Source organism: Pleurodeles waltl, chromosome 4_1 (assembly GCF_031143425.1).
Source record: "Pleurodeles waltl isolate 20211129_DDA chromosome 4_1, aPleWal1.hap1.20221129, whole genome shotgun sequence".
Taxonomy (NCBI): domain Eukaryota; kingdom Metazoa; phylum Chordata; class Amphibia; order Caudata; family Salamandridae; genus Pleurodeles; species Pleurodeles waltl.
This window is the reverse complement of record NC_090442.1, coordinates 740,095,636-740,114,204: the sequence shown is the minus strand read 5'-3', so window position 1 is coordinate 740,114,204 and position 18,569 is coordinate 740,095,636. Positions and strand designations below refer to the sequence as shown.

The 18,569-nt window shown below is 44.8% G+C and overlaps 1 protein-coding gene across 2 annotated transcripts in view; it reads left to right on the top strand.

The window, feature by feature from the left end:
* The window catches only part of STRIP2 (striatin interacting protein 2), a 171,891-nt gene extending 153,660 nt beyond the window's left edge, over positions 1-18,231 (top strand). For both annotated transcript variants that reach the window (XM_069229349.1, XM_069229348.1), the window contains exons 19-21: positions 3,779-3,883; positions 12,072-12,276; positions 16,732-18,231. In XM_069229349.1, coding sequence (XP_069085450.1) covers positions 3,779-3,883; positions 12,072-12,276; positions 16,732-16,982 — 561 coding nt within the window. In that variant the 3' untranslated portion in view covers positions 16,983-18,231. The remainder of the gene's footprint in view (positions 1-3,778; positions 3,884-12,071; positions 12,277-16,731) is intronic.
* Positions 18,232-18,569: the final 338 nt, after the last annotated feature.

The following is an 18,569-nucleotide window of genomic DNA, read 5'->3' as shown; positions in this document are numbered from 1 at the left end:
AATTAGCATGTAATGTGAAGTAGTGTGTGAAGTAGTCCAGTCCACATCTTAGAAGCAGCACAACAATGCATTATGGGAGTTGCGGTCCACAAACTAGTACAGACAGTAGCATAAAAATGTAATGAAGCATAGTGACACCCAAGGTAACACAACACACACAACACCATGTAGAGCAGTACCTGTACCTTTATTGCCATTTTCAGACAGATAATGTAACATACAGAACTGACATGCTGCATATTGTTGTTGCAGGTGGCCCAGGCCCAGCAGCCACACACAGTCCATGTGTAGGGGAGACGGACACCCAGCAGCCCTCTGACACCAACACCAGTGGGTCCATCCACAGCTCCACTGTGCGCCGCAGGCCCAGGGCACTATCATTGCCAGACTTCAGCGGCGACTTGGATGTGCAGCAGGGAGGGCCAAGCACACCGTCTGCACCAGACAGGCGCAGCCAGATACTGGAGGGCAGGGGTCAGCCAGCACAACGCAGGAGTGCCACAATGTCCCAGCAGCAACCTCATCAGGCAGGTGAGGGTCTGTCCTTGTTCGGGGGCCTTGAGGCTGCTATGTTGCAGCAGCAGCGCCTGCAAAACAAGTGCATACTTAGTTTGGATTGGAACCTGCGAGTCCACAACAGACACATGATGGGCCTGCATCGGCAACTGGACGCACTGAATAGCAACATCACACAGCTGCGTGAGGGACCAGGTGCAGGCTTCTGAGGACACTAGGGACCTTACTAGTGCAGTCCGTGACCTCTGCCAGGAGCTGCGCCATGAAGGGGTTAGCCGGCGCAGATAGGAACACTGATTCAGGACCATGTTCGGTAGCTACTGCAGGTCCTCCAACAGGATGGCGAACTCCACAGCACTCATCACCCGTCGCGCTGTGGCGGCACAAGTGGAGGCTGCACACACCAGCAAGGACGTTATCCAGGGCCTTGTGCACATCACTAATGTGATTGAACATGTCATGGGACAGAGATCTGCCACTCCCAGTGAGGTAGCCTTGGGGGACACTGAGGACAGTTCTAGCCTCAGTAGTGTTGCCGTACCTGCAGCAGACACCAGACAGCGCAGTGCCAGGCGCAGCACTGCCACTGAAGGTGACATTCAAGGTGCCAGTGAGTTAACTGGGCACCCGAGTGGTGTGCGTGGGAGGAGAAAGTGACTCTTGCCGCAATTACACTGCTGTTGCCACTATGACGTAATCGTGCGTGACTCAGTTCATTTGTTAATTTGAGTTTTTTACATCACCTGTTTACTTTATTTATCACTCATTCATTACCTGACGTAAGGTAATACATTTCTATCACTACAGGTACAGTTGTCAGTGGATTTTTGTCATTCATACTCCCGTCTGAAATGGTTGTGTGTGATGTTGGCACGCCTTTGCCTTCCCTCTGCTGCACTGGTCCTGTCTGCTGGCTGTAGAGGTGGTATGGGATCGTCATCCTCATCTGATTCAGTGTCACTGATTTCTATAGGTATGTCCCTGGTTCTAGCTATATTGTGCAAGATTGCACAAGTAGCCACTATTCTACATGTGGTTTCTGGACTGTACTGTAGTGCCCCTCCACTTTTGTGGAGGCAATGGAAGCGACTCTTCAGCAGTCCAAATGTGCGCTCCACAACGTTGCGGGTTGCCCTGTGTGCTGCATTGTATCTCCGTTCTGCTGGTGTTGCGGGATTGAGGTAGAGCGTCATCATGTAGGTGCGCACTGCGTAGGCACTGTCTCCTGGAAGGGACAGAAGGTGTGATAAGTAACTCAGCCATCTGACATGGGTTTGCCATCTATGCACCAGTGTACAGAGTGACATTACCTAGTAGATATCCTTCACCAAACTCCCCAGCTAGCAGTCTTGTGTGAATGCCACTGTGGCAAAAGATGTACGAATCATGTGTGCTCCCTGGGTACCTGGCCACGAGATCAGTTATGATATAGGAGGCATTGCATATCACCTGTATATTCATGGAATGTTGGTATTTACGGTTTCGGTACACATACTCTGTGACTGATGGTGGACATATTGCCACATGTGTGCCATCTATGGCACCTAGGACGTGGGGGAACTGTGCTATCTGGTAAAACTCTATTTTTGTCTGCTGTATTTCCTGTGGGGTGTGAGGGAATCTGATGTACTGTTGGAGTTTGCTTAGCATGGCGTTGATAAATGCATTGAAAAATCTGGAGAGGGTACTCTGTGAGACCCCTCCAGCTGCTGCTATGACCCCTGGATAGCTCCCTGAGGCGAGTAGGTGTAGGGAGCATAATACCTGCACATGGGTGGGTATGCTGTGAGTCCTTAGTGTTCTGCGCTGCAGTATGGGTTGTAGCTCAGCTATCAGATCAAGTATCATGGCTGAGTTCAACCTATGCCTCTCAAATATTTCCTCCTCTGTCAGGTCAAATAGTGTAATGCGCACTCTGAAAATGCGCTCCTGTCTCCTCCTCCCTCTCCTCAAACCTGCCAAGATCCTCATCCTCCTCGCCATGACGTAGAGTTCAGCCATTGTGGAGAAGAGTCTGAGGCATTTTTGGCCTCTTTATATAGGATGCACCTGGTTACCACCTGGTTTCACTTAGTGGTATTTTGCATGTGCAAAATGCCATTCTGCGAAAAATCGCTAATTGCGATTTTTGGATGCATCTATTTGCGAGTTGGATTTTGCGAATCGCATTTTGCGCCTCGCAATTTCCTACTGGAAATACTGAATCGCAAAATGCGACTCGCAAAACCAGGTCGCACCGCAAAAAATCACAATTTTTGCAATTTCTAATTTTTGGTCTGCGCATGCCTTTCATGCATCGCAGACCACATTTTTGCACTTGCAAACGGCCGATTTTTGCGATTCGCACCGTTTGCGAGTGCAAAAACATTTCATACATCTGGTCCTTGGTGTTTCTTGACGAAATTTACAATTGAATACCCTTGCTAGTGTATTGATACTAAAGTCAAATCCAGCAAGAAAGATTTGCGACATTATGTATATTTGCATAACTTGTCCGTAGCCTTTTTGTCCACAAGGATTGAGTGGGACTCTGACTAGTAGGGGTAGGATGAATGGCTAGATAAAACGCATATTTAACTCACTGTGACATCTTTCTGGGTGGAGATCTGTGAGTGGGTTGAATCATGTGGTAACAGCAGGACCGTGGATTATTGTGTGCATTCATAATTTTGATTAAAAACCATTGATTGGTTACTAAATCACAAATTGGGGTGGTAATTTATTGAAAATGGGAAGGAGTCCACTTTGAAAATATATCCTTTGTGAATGTTGAAAAATGTTTCAGGGAGACTAGGCAGTGTTCCACGAGACCAATGGTGACTCTCAATACAACTTTACAAATAAAAAACGCTTATTTAAAAAAAAAACTCATTCGGCTAAGAAAAATGGGCTGCATTTAAAAAAAAAAATATATATATGTTTTTGTTATTTAAACACATTTATAGATCTTGTGGTGTTGTGGCCCTTATACAGGTTACCATCTCAGTGATTATGACCAATCACAGGGAGTGGCAAATGGTGACCTGCCTAATGAATATTAATTTGACAGGGCATTCTAAGACCCCCTGTGATTCTGTATTTTGAAAATCAAACTATCAGTATATAATTTGAGAAGCAAAATAAGATTGCGTTCGCAAAAAACATTTTTTTTTTACAAATGTAATCTTTGTACATCAGGCCCAGAGTTCTTTCCCCCTAACCATCCGCTTCAGACAAATACCTTTACCACTGCCTGACATGTATTATTCCTCTTTGTATGCAGGAAACTGGAGACACTAACCAGTTCTGCTGGAGAAACCTCTTCTCTTGCATTAATCTTCTGAGGATCCTCAACAAGCTGACTAAGTGGAAACATTCACGTACCATGGTGAGCATGCTAATGATTTCTTTTATTTGCACACTTTCTTAAGGCATCTAGACAAAGTCCTGTGTATTCCTCTCCACCATGATGGCCTCATTGACGATCAGATGCATCTGCACATCTCCTGTATCTGGCAGACTGGGGACTGAGGACCTAATTGTGTTTTGAATGGCTAAAAAGCAGCACCACACAGCTATTCTCTCTTCCTGGCCTTCCACGGGAATCTGCTTTAGTGGGAGCCCTGGCTCTGCTGCTTCAGGGGACAGGTGAATTGAACTCACATTTCCTGCATAGTAATGTAAAGGCACTTGCACTGTACTCTTACATTGGTATTTCCTGCAAACACGTCCTAGAGAACTCATTCAGTGCCAGGCAGAGACAATTATAACATTCCAAAACAAACCTTTATTTAATGAGGTTGCATCTCATGGCATGAAATAAACGCTTTTGTGAATTTGACATGAAATAAGATGATAATGTGAAAAGTGATATGGTCATGCTCCAATTGGACATTTTGGGGGTCATTCCGACCCCGGCGGGCGGCGGGTGCCGCCCGCCGGGCGGAGACCGCCAAAAGACCGTACCGTGGTCAAATGACCGCGTCGGTCATTTTGACTTTCCCGCTGGGCAGGCGGGCGACCGCCAAAAGGCCGCCCGCCCACCCAGCGGGAAAGCCCCAGCAACTATGAAGCCGGCTCCGAATGGAGCCGGCGGAGTTGCTGGTGTGCGACGGGTGCAGTGGCACCCGTCGCGATTTTCAGTGTCTGCTTTGCAGACACTGAAAATCATAATGGGGCCCCCAGGGGCCCCACGACACCCGTTCCCACCAGCCTCTTCCTGGCGGTGTAAACCGCCAGGAACAGGCTGGCGGGAAGTGGGTCGGAATCCCCATGGCGGCGCTGCTTGCAGCGCCGCCGTGGAGGATTCCCTGGGGCAGGGGAAAACCGGCGGGAAACCGCCGGTTTCCCTTTTCTGACCGCGGCTTTACCACCACGGTCAGAATTGCCCCTGAAGCACCGCCAGCCTGTTGGCGGTGCTTCCTCCGTCCCCGGCGGTCCATGACCGCCAGGGTCGGAATGACCCCCTTTGTCTTTTAAAGATGTCTAACCACTTAGGGCCCTATTCAAAAATGTATTTTGTTGTACTTTAGTAATTCTGTGATAGTACTAGTAAAGTACTACAAAATGCTATTCGAAAATCAGGAGTGTGACTCTCCACCTCTCCTATTTTTTCAAGTTGGAGATCCTCACACATGTAATTTTACTACTTACTAGTGAATGTGGGAGGGACTAGGGGAGTGGCTGGAAAAAGGGGCATACTTACTACTAAATGTCAGGAGTTTAAGGAGGAGTAAAGAAGAATTTAGGAAAAGTTAAGGGGTGATTTAGAGAGTGACATGTACCCACCCACAAAAGGGTAGGTTTATTGCTATTCACAAGCTACACTTCTAAAGTTACTACAGACAAATAGGGACCCAAAACAGTAGTAAATTACTGCAACACAGACCTAATAAAAATAATGATGGTAGGGACTTAAAACCTCTTAGGAAATAATGTTAAATTAAATTATTTAAAACAGTTAAAATTATAAATATTATTTAATGTTAAAAAATATCCAAACATAACAAATATTTCTTATTTAATTATATAAACAAGCTATTTTTGGATTTCTAAATTAATATAACATTAATGTTCATTAAAATATAATTCAACTACTTTTAATTAATTCCATATCTGTGGTTCGCCATGTGTGCTGCTGGACTTACTAGTGTTTCTTTTCAACAGTAGTAACTTAAACCGATACATTTGGCTCAACCCACTTTTTTCAGGGGGCTTAGATGTATAAGTCTACACTTTTCAGTAACTTTACACTCTGATTTTGTGAATACCCAGAAGCAGTAAAGTTACTCAAAAGTGTAGCAGTAAGCTTCCACATGCACATTACTCATATTTGTACAATTGTAAGCTACCTTTGTGATTAGCCCCATCTAACTCTACTTAGCGTTAGACTTCACATCGCATACACAGTGAGGGTGCCCCCTGAAGGCACCATGCCAGCTTACATTGTTAGGAGTCCGCAATGCCACTCAAATCCTTATGTTGTGAGTGTGATGCTCAACACATCTAATTCAGAAACCATATTTCTCCAGACAAACATTTTCTGTATCAGGTATTGCATATGTATTAGCACCTCAGCTCACTCCATGCTATCCCCCGCCGTTGTATCTCTGAGACAACAGCATATGCAGACACATGTTCTCTGAAAAGGGAAGAAGCCAGAAACAATCCAGGACACTGAACAAGCACATGATCTTAAAAAAAACAGGAACCTGATTGATGGTTCTATAATCACATTTTATAAGTGAATGAAGTCTGAAGAACAGTTACACTATTTCTTGAGTGTGGTTTCAGAAACAAAGGGTAAAATATATGTTTCACTCTGCTGAGTTACCTGAATCACTGGCTGAACTTCCATCAGCCCACCGGACACCTCTGCCCGCTTCTCTTTCTGTAACCCTCACCCCACCACACGCATCTGACGTAGCAGATGTGGAGGCCACTTCTTCTCCTACCTAGCAGCAAAGACAGGGAACGAGCTACCCTTTCAACTCTTCCATAGTTCTGAAAGTCCCTGAAGGTCAGGCTATTCAGCTAATCGCCCAGACCCTGCCAGCGCGTGGATACCCTCACGGGTGACAAGCAGTGCTTCACAGATCTACTGGTTGATTGATTGGCTTTATCTTTCAAAGCTGTCTCGTTTTCTAACCATGTCCTTTCTTTAATTCTTTTACTTTGGCTGCAGAGAGTGGGGTGGTTAAAGAGCTGGCTGAAATCCCCATTAATCCTATTTATAATTTCATTGATTGATCAATAGACTACTGGCTTAACATCTGCCCTGTGATTTTTTTTTTTTTTTTTATCCAAATGAAGGGCAATTTCTTGGTCAGGGTGGAAATGAAAAGCACTGTACAATCTGCAGTTTAATAGATATAAAGTTAAAAGCAAGGCTCAGCGGTAGGTCACTTTTCTATATCCATATGTATCTATACTAAATGCCCAATAGTCCTGCATCAGCTACAAATCAAATTTAGGAGCAACAATATCCAACCTGAACATCAGATGTTTCTTTCTTGTTTAGGTTGTAGAAGTTGTGTGGGTCACATGTGAACTTACAAACAGACTCACACTTCACAAAAAAGAATTACGGGTGATTAGTATGTATTTATGTATGTACTTCTAAATATTTCTGTAGCACAAATCTAGCCAAAAGGCAGCAGAGAGTGGTACATGGTCAAAGCCAAGTTTGAAGTCAGTGAGTGATAATAGAGGAAGCTGAGTGTGAATGGTTGGTGCGTTGTGATGTTGTGTTCTTTAAGGAAGTGTGTCTTCAACTCTTTCCTTAACCGGAGAAGAGTTGGAGCAGTACTGATGAATACAGGGATGTTGTGCCACATACTGGGTGCTTAGATGAAAAAGGTCTGTTTCATTTTAACACTTCTTAGTCTGTAGTCTGCTGGGTCCTGGCTGCAAGTCTGACGTGAAACACTAGAAATGGTGAGCTTGACTACAAGATAAGCAGGAGCGCTGGTTTTGATGGCTTTAGAAATGATACAGCTAGTTTTGAAGATGGCCCATGATGGTATGTATGTATATGTATGTATGTATGTATATGAATATTTATATAGCGCGTTCCGGCCTTAGCATCGAAGCGCTCGAGGACATAAGTAATGAGAGGACGACCGAAAGCCAGTAACCCTACCGAGGAAACAGCCAAGTTTTCACCCGCTTCCTAAATATCGTGAAGTTGTGTTCTTTCCGGATGTATAGCGGTAGAGCATTCCAATAGCTGGCAGCCGCCACTGTGAAAGCTTTGTCTTCCTACCTGAATCTACGCGTTCGACAGACCTGAATCAGGTAGGAATTGTCCGATCTCAGGACTCGTCCTAGACGATACCACCTGAGTCTATCAGCCAGGTGTTCAGCACCGTCCCCATATAGCGCTTTAAAGGTTAGGCAGAGGGCTTTAAAAATAATCCTTTTGCCAACCGGAAGCCAGTGAAGACACTTTAGGCTATGGGAAGCCGAAGCTAAGTGTGGAAGTGCCAAAATCATACAGGCTGCATTATTCTGAATTAGTTGCAGTTTCCTCAAAGAGCTCTCATCAATATCCAACAACAGAGAGTTGCAGTAATCCAATCTGGACATGATCAATTCTAACATAACCGTAACTCTTTCCTCCTGCTTCAGGAACGGTAAGATTTTTCTCAGGATTTTCAGGGTCCAATAGCTATATTTGACTATAGCACTAACCTGTGGTTTAAAACTTAATGAGTCATCAAAGATCACTCCTAAATTTCTAGTAGCCACGCACGGGACCGGTATTTGCCCACATTCATGCGGCCACTATCGCGGACTCCACAGTTCCTTACTGCAGCCATACAAGACAATCTCTGTCTTGTTTCTATTAAGCTTAAGCCAATTCTGTCTCATCCACCGATTAATATCCTGCATACAACTATTAAACCGATCCGCCACTTCCTCCCAGTTGCTCCTGGACACCGGAATGATAAGTTGTGTGTCATCAGCATAAGAGGATGGGATAAAACCATATGATCGGATAAGTCTTGCCAAGGGGGCCACATAGACATTAAAAAGCGTTGGACTCAACGCCGAGCCCTGAGGTACACCACATGGCAGATGAAAAGCCGGTGCTTTAAAGCCCTCCCAGCTTACAATATTAGCTCTATCACTTAAGAAAGACTCCAGGATTTTAAGAGCTGAATGTCTTATTCCAGCATGATGGAGGCGAGAGACCAAGATCGCAGGTGAAATGGTATCAAATGCTGCAGAAAGATCTAATAGTACAAGAATAGCGCCTTGCCCCTCATCCAGTGGTTTCCGGATGGAGTCAGATGTCGTTAGTAGCGCTGATTCCGTACTACGAGCCCTTCTAAACCCATGTTGTGACTGATCAAAGCCTCCAGCCTGGCTAAGTAACATGGACAGTTCATAATTAATGTGTTTTTCAAATATCTTAGCCAATGTCGGTAGCAAGGAAATAGGTCGCAGGTTGCTTAAATCAAAGGCAGTTTGATCGCACTTCTTTTTGAGGGGAATAACAGTGGCCTGCTTTCATGTAGAAGGGAAGACCCCTGAGGATAGAACTTCCTCAAAAATAGTAGCTAATTTCGGAGCCAAAGGTTCTGAAATCATCTGCAAAAGGCCGGGTGGACAGGGATCCATAGGTGAACCAGATTTAATCCCCATTAGAAGTTCTTTAATCCTATCCGGCAACAACGGAGGGAAACATGTAAGCAGGGGGGTATCCTGATTTGGAGAGTCCGGGGGGCTATCCAAGAATCCATCAGGGGGAAATCTGCATGCATTTGCCGGATTTTGGTTTTAAAAAACACCGCAATTTTATTACAAGTTGCCTGAGAATTAGGTGAGGTGGTAGGGGGAACATGAGGCGGGATTAGCGAGTGAACTACCTTAAATAGTTCTTTAGGCGCATTAGATGCATTCTTAATTTTAGTAGAAAAAAAGGCCGATTTTGCATCAAAACAAGCTGCCTTGTACATTTTTAAAACGATTCTTAATTTCTCCTTCTCTGTCTCATTAGGATATAACTTCCATCGTCTTTCTTGTTGACAGTACTTCCTCTGAAGCACCTTCAAATCACTATTAAACCAGGGCCAACTAGTTTTCTTAGGCCTGCCCTCTGGCTTTAATATCACCGGGGCCAACTTATCCATAGCGAGGGCTAAACCTGAATTGAAAACCTCCAGAGCAGGCAAATGATGATTCTCCGCTACCTCCCAGCGTTCCTTTACTGCCAGGCCCAGCTGAGTCTTGGTAATTTTATTCCATAGCCGCAATGATTTGTTGCCTGATTTTATCTGTTGGTTGGGGAACCACTTAGCACTTTTAAACAGGAGAAGGTGGTGATCAGTTCAGGCCAAGGGAGTGTTGGACACAGTCACCAGATCCTATGGGCGGGCAAAAATCCCATCAAGAATATGCCCTGCCTGATGAGTTGCCAAGGTGACTGAAAGAATTCAGTCAAACGAAGCCATAAGATTCACCAACTCTTTAACATAAGGAAGCTGAACATTATCAAAGTGTAAATTAAAATCCCCTAGAATGATACAATTAGATGCCGCAATCACTGATTCAATAAGAATGGGCCAATCTAACATGAATAAAGCAGCTGAGCCTGGTGGTCTATAAATCAAGAGGCCCTCAATCAGCATGCAATTATTCTGGCGAATTTTAAAATACAAACCCTCACAAGACTTATGTGGAGAACTGGCCGGTTCCCACTGGCAGGACAGAGTAGACCTACAAATAATGGCAAGCCCTCCTCCCATGCCTACTAGCCTATCCAGTCTAAAAAAGGAATAACCACCAGGGGAGGCTTCAATAAAATCCGGGCTGGAGTCTGCCTTAGCCCATGATTCTGTTATAAAACGACAGTCCACTTGTTTAGAGATAATCATCTCCGCAATTTCGGTCTTATGTTTCGCCAATGACTGTGCATTAGTCAATGCATAAACTACCGGTTTAGTAACCCCTACCTCTTAGGAAGGACCACTTCAGATTCACCTAGTGCCAAAAATGTCTGGGAGGTCACCGGAGCCCATCCACAATCCCTGCAAACCCTCTTAAAAATCTGCCCTGAATATGGCAGAAGCGCGTGTTTGCACGGATCAGCCGGAGCCATAGCCTGGAGCACGGGTCCCGAGTAACAGATGCGACTCAGGATTACCCTGCTCTGAGCAGACCCCCTGGCCCCTGTCCTCGACCGTGCACGTATGGGCGCAGACGGGCTTGCCTTAGGCGCGCCCGCATCATCCCAACAGTTATGGCCCCTTCCCTCTGAAAACGCCCCCCACTTGACAGGCAGCACTAGACTCTAAACTGTCTCCGACAGTCAACAAGAATGGCGCGTCAATGGAGGACAGGTGAGCTCTTACAGGCCTGAACCTAACCTCGTAAGGATTTCAGCAATTTAAAATGGAGAACAAAGTGCACTAAAATAACAATAAGAGCACATATAAAAATACAATAAATGGAGTATAAAGCCGTGCAGTCGAGGACTCACAATTATGCCTCACTGCGCGCCCGTATCATCCCAACAGTTATGGCCCCTTCCCCCGAAAACGCCCCCCACGTGACAGGCAGCACTAGTCTCCTAACCTGTCTCCCACAGTCAACAAGAATGGCGCGTCAATGGAGGACGGGCAGGCTCTTACAGGCCCGAACCCAACCTCGTAAGGATTTCAGCAATTTAAAATGGAGAACAAAGTGCACTAAAATAACAATAAGAGCACATATAAAAATACAATAAATGGAGTATAAAGCCGTGCAGTCGAGGACTCATAATTATGCCTCACTGCGCGCCTGTATCATTCCAACAGTTATGGCCCCTTCCCCCGAAAACGCCCCCCACGTGACAGGCAGCACTAGTCTCCTAACCTGTCTCACACAGGCAACAAGAATGGCGCGTCAATGGAGGACGGGCAGGCTCTTACAGGCCCGAACCCAACCTCGTAAGGATTTCAGCAATTTAAAATGGAGAACAAACTGCACTAAAATAACAATAAGAGCACATATAAAAATACAATAAATGGAGTAAAAAGCTGTGCAGTCGAGGACTCACAATTATGCCTCCCTGGTAGGTGGAGCCAATGGAGCTGGATGATGTGGTCATAATTCTTCATGCCCTGGTTGAGACATGTTGCGGTGTGTAGTTTGCCCCTAGGGGGTGCTGGTGTGGAGTCTAGGAAACCATAGAATAAGGTATCACCAACATTTAGATGCAAGAGTGCAGGGGCTAGAATAGCACTTCTTGAATTCACTTTCTGAGAGAAATGGTTTGGCTTTATTTGGAAGAGAAATGGTACCAAGCCACTTTTGTTTTTGGCAGTGTGTCCCTTAGGGGAAAGGCTCCTATCCAGTGTGAATCAGAGTGATTTAGCATTTGGTGAGAGTTAGGGCTTGAAACCGTCAACATTCAGGACATTGAGCCAGGTGTGTATGGTTTCTTGTTTGTTGTTCTTGCCAAATACCAGGAATTAGCTTTGACTTTTCTGCTTTTATTCTTACCCTCGCTTTAATGTCTCTGGCCCAGTGGGTCAGTGGTAAACAACAACCCATCTTGAACATTTTGATTTCTTTTTGGGTGTTTATAGATGCTGGTGGTTTTCAAGTCGGCACCTATCCTGAAACGGGCCCTGAAGGTAAAACAGGCAATGATGCAGCTCCATGTCCTAAAACTGCTGAAACTTCAGACCAAGTACCTGGGCCGACAGTGGAGAAAGAGTAACATGAAGACCATGTCAGCCATTTACCAGAATGTGCGGCACCGCATGAACGATGACTGGGCCTATGGCAATGGTAAGTCCCATCCAGCCATTAAGCACTAAATGTCTTCACAATAGCTGAAGGAAAGTGCCCTTTTTGACATGATTATCCCTCCCCCCACTTTTTGCCTGGTATTGATTGTAACTTGACTGAGTGTGTGCTGGAATCCTGCTAACCAGGCCCCAGCACCAGTGTTCTTTCCCTAAACTGTACCATTGTTTCCACAATTGACACACCCCTGGCACGCCAAGGGCTCTGTAGCCAGGGAAGGTTCCTAAGGGCTGCAGCATGTACTGTGCCACCATAAGGGACCCATCGCCAAACACATGCACACTGCCATTGCAGATTGTTGTTTGTTGGCGGGGAGAAAAAGGTAAAGTCGACATGGCTGCCATACCCACAAACCACTGCCTGGGCCCTAGGTAAGTCACCCCTCTAGGAGGCCTTACAGCCCTAAGGTAGGGGTGCACTATACCACAGGAGAGGGCATAGCTGCATGAGCAGTATGCCCTATCAGTTAATCAATCAATCAATCAAATAATTTCTTAAGCACACTACTCACCCGTTAGGGTCTCAAGGTGCTATTGGGGGGTTAAGGGGGGTTGCCGGTTACTGCTCAATAAGCCATGTTTTAAGGTGCTTTCTGAAGGTTAGGAGATCCTGGGTCTTGCGTAGGTTGGTGGGGAGGACCCCTACAGTGTCTAGGTCCATTCTTAGACATTGTAAGTACAGTGTGCCCATATTAAGTACGTGGGCTGGGAGTTTGTCATTGCGAACTCCACCGCTCCATGGTGGCTTCACTGAAGACTGGGAAGTTGTTTATCAAACTTCCCAGCACAATAAACCCACACTGATGCCAGTGTTGGAATTATTGTAAAGTGCACACAGAAGACATCTTAGAGATGCCCTCTGTATTTTATCCAATTCTTTAGTGCAGGGCTGACCAGTCTATGCCAGCCTGCCACTAACAGACACGTTTCTGACCCTATGCGGTGAGAGCCTTTGTGCTCTCTGGGGTCAGAAACAATGCCTGCTCTGGGTGGAGGTGCTTCACACCTCCCCTTGCAGGAACTGTAACACTTGGCGGTGACCCTCAAATGCTCAGGTCTTCTATTACAGTGTCCCAGGGCACTCCAGCTAGCGGAGATACATGCCTCCTGGACCTGGACCCACTTTTGGTGGCAGGGCCGGCGGGAAAATTAGGTAAAACAAGGAGGAGTGACCATTGCAGTTAGGACCACCCATAAGGTGTTCAGAGCTGAAGTGTCCCCCTCCTTGCAAAATCCCCCATCTTGGTTTGGACGAAAGGGACCAATCAGGATAGGAATGTGCCATCCTCCCCAAAGGAAGTGGGCACAAGAAGGGTGTTGCCACCCTCAGGAACAGTAGGCATCGGCTACTGCGCTCTGACCCATGTAACTGACCTAAATCTAGTATTTAGGGGCATCCCTGAACCTTAATCACCAGATTCCTGGCAACCTCAAGAAGAAAGAAGGACTGCTAAGCCGGCCCCAGCAGTGAAGACTCCAGACGACAACTGACTTGGCCACAGCCCTACCAGCTTCAAGACTCCTGCTCCAAAAAGACGATGCATCCTGCAGGACCAGTGACCTCTACAAACCCCCAGAGGACAGCCTGGCCAGCAGAGGACCAAGAACTCCCAACGACAGCAGCTTTGTCTAGAACAAACCCTCCAAAAGGACTCCAGAACCGCCCCAGAGCCACGAGCCCTGTCCACTCTGCACCCAAAGCCCACGACCCGAGTCCAGGTGGCACACCAGACCAGAGAAGGTCCCCAGGCAATTCTGACCTTGAGTGCGTTTTAGGTTAACGCCTCCTGGCCAACACAACAACACCTGCTGCCTGAATCCAGAGGACTCCCTTGACTGGATCTAATGAAGATTCCCTATGCTCAAGGAGACCCCTGCACCTGCAGCCCCCTCACTTTGGAGAATCCGACAGATGGTCCAGCAACATCCAGCGGGCACCTCTCCTGTTTGTTCAACCTTTGGTTTCCCACAACCAACCCTTTGGTCCCAGCCTGCAGCATCTTTTGTGACCCCTGCTGCCCCCCTATTGAAAGGAATTGGGTGCCAAGCTCTGTGTTTGCACCCTGCACCCGGCCACCCCTGTGCCACTGAGGGTATATGTTTGGTGTGAACCTGTGGTCCCCCTGGTGCTGACCGAAACCCCCAGGCCAGTGTCCTGGAACCATGGGGTCTTACCTGCAATATGATTTCTACCAAGCACCCTCAGTCCTCATAGGATTCCATTGCAAACACAATGCCAACTTTGACTTCTGCACCTAGCCGCCACGTGTTGCTGGTGGTGCACTTTTGGGGCCAGCCTAAACTTTGACCTGTGGACATCCTAACCCCTGAAGACTGGAATCGTAAGTCATGGATTTACCTGTTATCTGTGCTAACACGTCCCCTCCCTCCAGGACTCTATAGACTCCTAAGAAAAATTGCAGGGTCAACTTTTGAAATTGAAAACTGTTACTTACTTGTAAACCTCTTTATCTACAATAATCAGACAAAGTACATTTGATTGAAAATACTTAAAACTGTACTGACCTGCAACAAAGACCTTTTGGTTCTAGTAATAAAGTAAGAATATATATTTTTGCTATATAAAAACAATTTGCCTGGAGTTAGTCATTGAGTGTATGCCTTGTTTCTTGACTGTGCATGTACAACAAATGTGTTACGCTACCCTCTGATAAGCCTAACTGCTCGACCACACTACCACAAAAGAAAGCATTAATATTATCTACTTTAGCCTCTGTTAAGCCCCTGGGGAACCACTGGACTCAGTACACACCATAGCTCATTTTGGTATAGTATATACAAAGCCAGCTTCCTACATTAGCTGCCACCAATAATGCTTTTACCCCGGTACAGGCAACACCCCAGCAGTAGGATATTGTCTTAATTCAATAGGGCTCTTCAATCTGCTATATGTAGAGTAGCAAAAAACAAAAACGCTGCTTGTAAGTATAAATAAAGCTGCAGCCAACAATAAAACTGCTCTATCCAGTTCAAACAGAGGGACCACCAAAGTAGCCCTCTTTCCACCAGTGTAAAGATGCCACCACTAATAGTTTTTCTGCTACTGGAATAAAAGAGAAGTACACAGCCTGTAAGGTGTCCTACCAGTATATGAGGGATGAGCAAACTCAATAACACTCAGAATTCTGATATGCATCAACTAAGTACTCCCAAAAAGGTTGCTAAATTTGGAATAAGGAAGATGGCCACATCCGTTATGACACTACTCTTTGGTCCACTACCAAATATCTTCTCCTAAAAGAAGTAGAGTGCCAACTACCAATAGGGCTGTTCTCTTCGGTAGATATAGAGTGGGGACCACTAAAAGGACTGCTTCTTCTCGCATATGTAGAGTAGATACTAGTCACCAGATTGCTTTTCCTTTTTCGTATTAATTTGGTAAACAATAGCCTACAGGCTATGTCTTCTCAAAATCAGAAGCAAGTGCAGCAGTAGCTAGTAATGACGTGTGGTGAACAGACATGTGGAGTGCCTATAGAGACTATTTCATGTATCCATTTCATAAGCAAAGGTATATACAAAAATATCTTTGTGTTCCTATTTGTAACACAGTTAGAAAAAATGGGGTTGATTTTTTTTTCTGTGGAATTCTTCTTTCACTGTTTGTAAATTCCTTTAATTTAGTCTATCTCTTTTTGGGATTTACTCCTCCCTTCGGTTTATGCCCCTCCCCTATCACGCCCACTACTTAATACTACTTAATTCAATGTAGCCATGTTTGCTTCCTCCTCCTCCACCTGCCCCAAATGATTTAGTGTTTGCTGGTCACTCTGAAAACTACCTGAACTCTACCATAATGTAGGTTCCCAAACATACCACATCGTACAGCATATTTTGTGATGCTTTTCAACTGCTGTTTTGTTGCCCACATGTTCTTCACGGCTGATCTAAGCACAGTTCCCTTTTCCTCACTTCTGGTTCCCATGCTTATGGTGCTTTTACAAAAGGCTTATTTTAACATGCCTTGTGACGTTTGAGCTTGTGTCACTGCAGAAATGTAGTCCCTTCTGCTTTACTAATAAATGCAATTTAGTAGTAACTGAGTTTCCTTATGTGTGGCCCTGCCATGCACTTTCTAACCTGTCCCCACTCAAGCTTGTCTCCTTGGTCACTTCCTGGGCTATGTTCATCTGCTTTAAAGATAGAACAGCTTTGCTGTTGTCCTCTTCCCACCTCCATTACACTAGCCTTCCTTTTATGATAGAGAGGAGACTTTCTGTGATGTTTTCCAGCCCATTTCTAGTTGATGGCAGTACAATTTAATACCAATAAGTGTAATTCTATTAAATACATTTCTTGTTTTATTTTGTTTTCCAAACCTTTTCCTACTAGAAATTATTTCCACTAAATTATTGCATTTTTTATTTATACAAATTGCATCCATTATTGTAAAAGTGTTCTGCTTTACTCATCCCAGATATCGACGCGAGGCCCTGGGACTTCCAAGCTGAAGAATGCACGCTAAGGGCCAACATTGAGAGCTTTAACAGTCGGAGATATGATAAAAACCCAAACTGGGAGTTTGCACCAGTGGATAACTGCCTACAAAGTGTGCTGGGGCAGCGACTGGAGCTCCCCGAGGACTTCCATTACACGTACGAGCTGTGGCTAGAAAGGGAGGTCTTCTCCCAACCCATCCACTGGGAAGAGCTGCTGAAGAACGAGTGAACAAAGACTAACCTCAAGTCGAAAGACTCTTATTCAAAAGTAGCGACTTATCAATTTGCACTAAGCAGTTTGAAGTCTGGTCTTCTGTCTGAAGCTTTACCTGAAATAAGTCTTTCCTTGTAAATTCTTGTAATATTGGGGGGGAGGAACTACAGTAACCACGTAATTCACCCCATAAAGAAGACACACCATATGAGTATTCAGTTACCAGTAAAATTGTCACTTCAATGTTACTGTCTTTGAAATGAACACAGAGGTGAATATTGCATCGTCAAACATTGCATCCATTCAGTAAACAGGGAAAAAAATTCTCAGTTGGTGAAATGCACTTTAATCTTGGAATGGTTTGCCCAAAATCTAAAAAAATCGAAACAAAGTCTGTACCCCTTACTAAGAAGAAAAATTGTAAGATGTCCTTGGGGCTTTTTCTAAAGTTTCTAGTGCAGGTAGCAAGACCTTGGTATATTAAGGAGGAGCTGTCCTGCAGAAGAGGAGCCCTGAAGGATGCAAGAAGAAGCACCATTATGTTTGAAAGGAGAGAGTAGTGGACAATCACTGCAAACTCCTGACGAGACAAGATGGCCCCAGTCAAAGGACAGACAAAACTAAGGAGTACAAGGAAGAGATCTACAGGTGTTTGGACGGGGAAACAAACTTTTAGAGGGTCACACAAACAGTACATTGAGGACTTGGTCTAGGGGTTATTAAAGTTGAGGGACCCTGGAACAAACGGCTAGATTTTTAAGTGAGAAAGATAAAAAAAACGTTAAAATAATTAACAAAATCATGTTATCACACCATAAAATAATTTACAATAGTGCAATCTAGGCGAAATTAATGCAGACAGAAAAAATAAAGAGAAATTGCCACATGAAACTGTCAGGTTCACCTGAGAGAGTGCACCTCAATGTTGCAATATGGAGATGAGCCAAGAACTTGCCAAATAGACACAAAGTTATACTGGGAACCCTAACTTTCCTGCCAAATTACTAATGCTTGACAGAAACGAAAAAGACTGAAACACTCCAATAATCAATATCTGCCCGTACTCAAGCTTTCCATGAGGCTAAGACATAATACACACATGAACAGGCAGAAACAGAAGAAAACATGCAATGTATAGAGCTAGTCTAGAAATACTTCACAGTTTAATTGAGTTATGTGTTTGTAAGAATTAAACTAATTTTGCTTTCAATTATATTTATTTCAAGGGTTATAAAATATCATTAAAGAACATTACTTCACAAAACAGTAGCAGTGCAGTTCTGCTCCCAGTATCCAGCCACTCCTCACTTGTCGACTGTATGCTACCTTTGACCTTGTATTTCACCTTGATGCCTTTTGCTAGGTTTGTACTATACAAATATCATATACATGCAAAGGCATCATCTAAATGAAATTGAACCCTCACCATGCTTCTTAGCCAGGTGAGACTGCACTACTACTATTATTAAACACATTTCTTGTCACTGTTTCTCTAATCTTAAATCACATACATTATGAATGCATATCAATATGAATAGCATCCATCTTAAAACTGTTAGACGTATACTGTTATACCAACATAGATATAACTTGTGTGCTTTG